Source organism: Eimeria mitis, genomic scaffold, assembly GCF_000499745.2.
Source record: "Eimeria mitis Houghton genomic scaffold, Emh_scaff589, whole genome shotgun sequence".
NCBI lineage: Eukaryota > Apicomplexa > Conoidasida > Eucoccidiorida > Eimeriidae > Eimeria > Eimeria mitis.
In genome coordinates, this window is record NW_013574127.1 from 10,034 (window position 1) to 10,394 (window position 361).

The 361-nt window shown below is 61.8% G+C and overlaps 1 protein-coding gene across 1 annotated transcript in view; it reads left to right on the forward strand.

Annotated features, from left to right (window-relative positions):
- Window positions 1-361, forward strand: part of EMH_0017080 (uncharacterized protein) — a gene marked incomplete at both ends in the record, with an annotated part of 10,924 nt that overhangs the window by 8,161 nt on the left and 2,402 nt on the right. The window contains 1 exon segment of the mRNA XM_013500803.1: window positions 1-358. Within this exon segment, the coding sequence (XP_013356257.1) occupies window positions 1-358 (358 nt within the window).

A 361-nucleotide genomic window follows, 5' to 3' on the forward strand; every position in this document is an offset into this window, starting at 1 on the left:
GCAACAGCAACAGCAGCAGCAGCAGCAACTGCAGCAGCAGCAACAGCTGCAGCAACAGCTGCAGCAGCAGCGTGCTGTGCTGCAGAGGCAGCTGGCAGCAGCAGAGCCTGTACAGCCGTCGCAGCTGCCTCTTCCTCCCTGCTTCAGCAGCAACAGCAGATTCTGCAGCATCAGCAACAGCAACAGCAGCAACAGCAGCAGCAGCAGCAGCATTAACAGCAGCAGCAACAGCGGCAACGAGCAGTCTGCTGCGCCTTCTCGAAACATCTCCGTACCAGCACGACTGCAGCAGCAGCAGCAGCAGCAGCAGCAGCAGCGGCCGCTGAAGTTGGGCGAAGCGCGGCGCCTGCAGCTGCTGCAG